Source organism: Aedes aegypti, chromosome 2 (genome assembly GCF_002204515.2).
Source record: "Aedes aegypti strain LVP_AGWG chromosome 2, AaegL5.0 Primary Assembly, whole genome shotgun sequence".
NCBI lineage: Eukaryota > Metazoa > Arthropoda > Insecta > Diptera > Culicidae > Aedes > Aedes aegypti.
Window position 1 is genome coordinate 246,714,945 of NC_035108.1, and position 3,960 is coordinate 246,718,904.

Below are 3,960 nucleotides of genomic sequence, written 5' to 3' on the forward strand. Positions count from 1 at the left end.
ATTTTTTGTTGCAAAGTCACTATTCACCAGATCACTAAAAAGTGACTCGCTACCAACCTTGCTGAATAAATTTCTGACGAAATTTGTTTTATTTCCTTGATTCCAGTTTAGTTTCTTATCGGTATCTTCTTGATTCCTGTTTAGTCTCTTTTTTAGATAGATTTAGTGGATTTTCAAGACGCTCAACCGCTACCAGCTCTGCTATAGGTTTAGAAAACTGTAAACTGACTATACTAGAAAAGATTGGTTTTGATAAGTAGTTAAGAAATAACAATAGCAGCCCTTTTTGCCACATCAATGGACTCAGTAAACTAGAATACAGGATGAAATATCAGTATAGTTATAATAAAGGACTCTGTCAACAACGTGAAAAAAGATGCAACTTGATGGTTTAGTCATTAAACATAAATTATATTGAAACTTCATTTACATCTGTGCACTAAAAGTGGCTTATTCTAACATTTCCACTTTCAAAAGACTCAATTACACAACTCTCTTGGGGGCGGAACCGTCGGGATCTTCCCCAGCTCAAATCGCTCCGCACTGAACGCCGCCAGCTGGTCCTTGCTGAGATCTTCCATTCGGCTGTAAATGGTGGCCGATTGGCTGACCATTGTCATCGTCTGCTGCTGCGGAATTCCCCCGAAAACGCCGGGCACTGTTGCACTTCCGAACATAGGCTGCTGTTGAGTACCGACCATTGTTGAGGCAGATTGAGGTTGCACCGCCTGGGGTGCTGGGATGAACAAACTTTGCGTTGCTGGCTGCTGTTGAACTGATTGTCCAAATGGCGGTGGTGGTGCTGTCTGAGCTTGCTGGGAAGCTGTGAGAGCCGTTCCGAAGAGATTTTGCTGCGGTTGAGCTGCAGCGAATGGCGAAGCGAAAGGATTATTAGTTGGAGGAGCTGGAGCAGCCACAAAAGGAGATGCTGTTGGCTGGGCTTGTGTTGGGGCAGATGCGAACAAATTCTGGCCCTGAGTCTGTTGTCCGAAGGGCTGGGCGAATAAGTTCCCTGAAGCAGCGGCAGTTGTTCCTGTGGTGCTCCCGAAAATGGAGCCACCAGTTGCAGGTTGTGATTGGCCTACCGACGAGAACAGGGACGGACCACTTCCTCCAAATACTGCAGGCCCTCCGAACACGCTGCTAGCCGGCTGCTGTTGGCCGAGTGCTGCAGGAGCTCCAAATATATTGGAAGACCCCCCCGTTGGTGCTTGAGCTGGCTTGGCAAAAATATTCCCGCCCATTGTGCTTACAGCTCCCCCCGATCCAAATATATTCGCAGCCGATTGATTGGGAGCTGCTCCGAAAATGTTACCACCACCACCAGCAGCCACAGCGGATGCGCCGAATCCTCCTCCAGCTGTTCCAAAACCCCCACCGGTCGTCCCGCCCCCGAAAATGCTAGCCGTCGCCGCAACATTCCCCCCTCCCAAAGGCGCCGCGCCAAAAGGATTCGCAGTCTGCGGTTGAACAACCGTCGTAGGCTTGGCTGAATCGTCCTGCTGGTTGTAAATCTCAATCAACGTGTTCATGATGTCTCTGTTGGTGGTCCCGAGCCATTGCATCTTCTGCTTGGCCTCGTTTATCATCTGCATCAGTTGCATCTGGTGGCCGGCAATGTTGTTCTGCATCTTCGCCTCCAGGTACATCATCCGGATCTCCTCAAAGCTGACGTCCTCGATGAAATTCGGCACACAGTTCCGTTCCTTAAACGGACCGAAACAGGAGAGCGGCCACTGGTTTCCCTTGAGGGTGACATCGATCTCCGATTTGATGACGGATCTGAATATGGAACCGAAGCTTCGTCAGGTGAAATTATGTTGATAGCAGCAATGAGTACTTACGATAGATCGATATGATCGTTGTTGCATTTCGATCCGAACCGGCAATTGTTGTTAAGGAAATAGGTGCAAATTACCATTTTAGAGACTAAATAATAATAAGCTTCTAGCACGAAATAATTACTAAACTTGACCGCCTAATCCAAGGAAATTTCGCTCACTGCTGTGTGACTGACAGCTCTGAGATAAATAAACTGTAAACAAAAAATGTTGGTAAACAAGCACCTACACGCTCTGCTTGAAATACCAATTTTTGTTGCAAATAAACGTTTATGACACGGTAAAAAATGTTTGTTTTCTTGTAGATTTCTCGTGTAACTTTTCAAAACGGCCTATCTAACAATTCACACATTTCGAGTAAATCGAGCTTGAAGGTTGTGAAAATATATTTTGAAACTGCAGGCCCATGGCACGGGACGACTTTTAGCGTAGTCAACATCTCCATGTGTTTACTCATTTTCGGGTAATTTGAATCGAGAGTGCAATCAGAATGCAAAGTTTTGTTTAATGTTTATGATCCATACTCGAGCAAGTGTCGCAATCAAATCACTGATTGCTTGCTTGGAGGCTTGCAGGATGCCTTTTAATGTTTGCTCTCCTTCCAAAACCATCGAAATGTTGAATGTGCTTCAACTTTTTGGCACTTTATTAGCTGATTTAACAATATCAAAAATTGATAATCAAACCATAACAAACAATTAAACAAAGCAATGGTCTTTATTTTCACAGTTGTCACAACTGACAGTGGGCGATATTCATTTATCGCCCGGGACATCCTGGCTACGAAGAACACTGTGTATCGATACATGGTGGTCATGGGCCTGTGAAACTGTATCAAAATGAAACAATTTTTCCCCACTGTGTTGCTTGTAGAGGGAAGCAGTGTAATAGAGTTCAACGTAAGAAATGAAATTTTGTCAATTTATTTGGAAATTACACTGAAATCCATAAAAACATCAGATACGACGTTTTGACCAAAAATATGTACATAGGATAAATCACATAGGTCGTTCTGTTTCAACAATTGGGTCCTAAAACTATTAATGAAATCTTGTTTTTATTCAATAACATGAAAGAACATGTTACTGCAACTACTTAAGCAATTTTTCCCGCTCAAATAACGGCTATATCATGTTTAAACTTTAATTTAAAAACTAGCCCAAGTAACCACAAGCATTAAGGTATTAGGGTTCATTCAAATATTACGTAACGCAAAATTTTCCAATTTTAGACCCCCTCCCTCCCCCACGTAACATTTTTTGTATGGAAAATTTTAAATTTTTGTATGGACCGTAACACTACGTAGGACCCCCTCCCTCCCCCTGTTGCGTTACGTAATATTTGAATGATCCCTTATCGTATTTTAACTTTAATTCAACGAGAGCAATGCATCATTGCTTTTATTCTGCAATATGCGTGCAATAATGCTTTAATTCGATTTTATGAATGCAATGTAGCATTGCTTTATTGTAGCAATGAAATGTGCATTAATGGGTGATATACGGTCACCGCTCAATGCTTCATTGCATCATCTTACTCAATGCTTCATCGCAAGAAAAACGGGAAGACTTCAATGCAGTATTTATCGTCGATCTTTCTTTCACTCCCACAAGAAATCTGGTTGAAATTCGTAGATCTGTCTTTTGAGAAACCAGAATTTGAAATAAAAAAAAATGTTGCATCACCCTGGAATTGAACCAAAAACCTTACGATTGATAGGCCCATGCGTACACCACACACCTATCACCAACTCAATGTGACAAGATGCTAAAACGATACATAAAGCGTGAAGATGAGCAACCGTTTTAGCCCAACACAATGAAAACAAAACAAAATCTCAACAGCAAAAGAGCGTTCACCAACTTATTGCGCACTTCACCCCCAATTGAACTATGACAAACTATGCACGCTTGCAACGGATCATCTAAACGTATTTGGTGCACTTGTTCCTTGAACCGCAAGGAATAAGTGCACTAAAAACATTATCATGATTCGACGTATCCCTACTACACACTTTGAGGGAGCTTACACACTTGTGATGGGTTAACTTGGAGTGAAATCGACAGTATTTGCCACCGGCAACGAAAGGGCGCTGCTTGAAGTTGCACAATTTCCCGGT

The 3,960-nt window shown here is 42.8% G+C and overlaps 1 protein-coding gene across 1 annotated transcript; it reads right to left on the reverse strand.

Moving 5' to 3' along the window:
* Positions 1-390: 390 nt before the first annotated feature.
* LOC5571942 (nuclear pore complex protein Nup98-Nup96) lies at positions 391-2,037 on the reverse strand. The gene is made up of 2 exons (XM_021844736.1): positions 1,845-2,037; positions 391-1,782 (listed from the first exon to the last, which is right to left on the reverse strand). The coding sequence occupies exons 1-2, from the start codon at positions 1,919-1,921 to the stop codon at positions 480-482; spliced, it is 1,380 nt and encodes a 459-aa protein (XP_021700428.1). The 5' UTR covers positions 1,922-2,037; the 3' UTR covers positions 391-479.
* Positions 2,038-3,960: the final 1,923 nt, after the last annotated feature.

What these genes read in the sequence shown, in the direction of transcription:
- LOC5571942 (XM_021844736.1), bottom strand. Translation starts at nt 1,921, where the DNA reads ATGGTAATTTGCACCTATTTCCTTAACAACAATTGCCGGTTCGGATCG. An exon ending in AACGATCATATCGATCTATC is followed by an intron (nt 1,783 to 1,844) that starts GTAAGTACTCAT and finishes TTCCATATTCAG; the next exon opens with ATCCGTCATCAAATCGGAGA.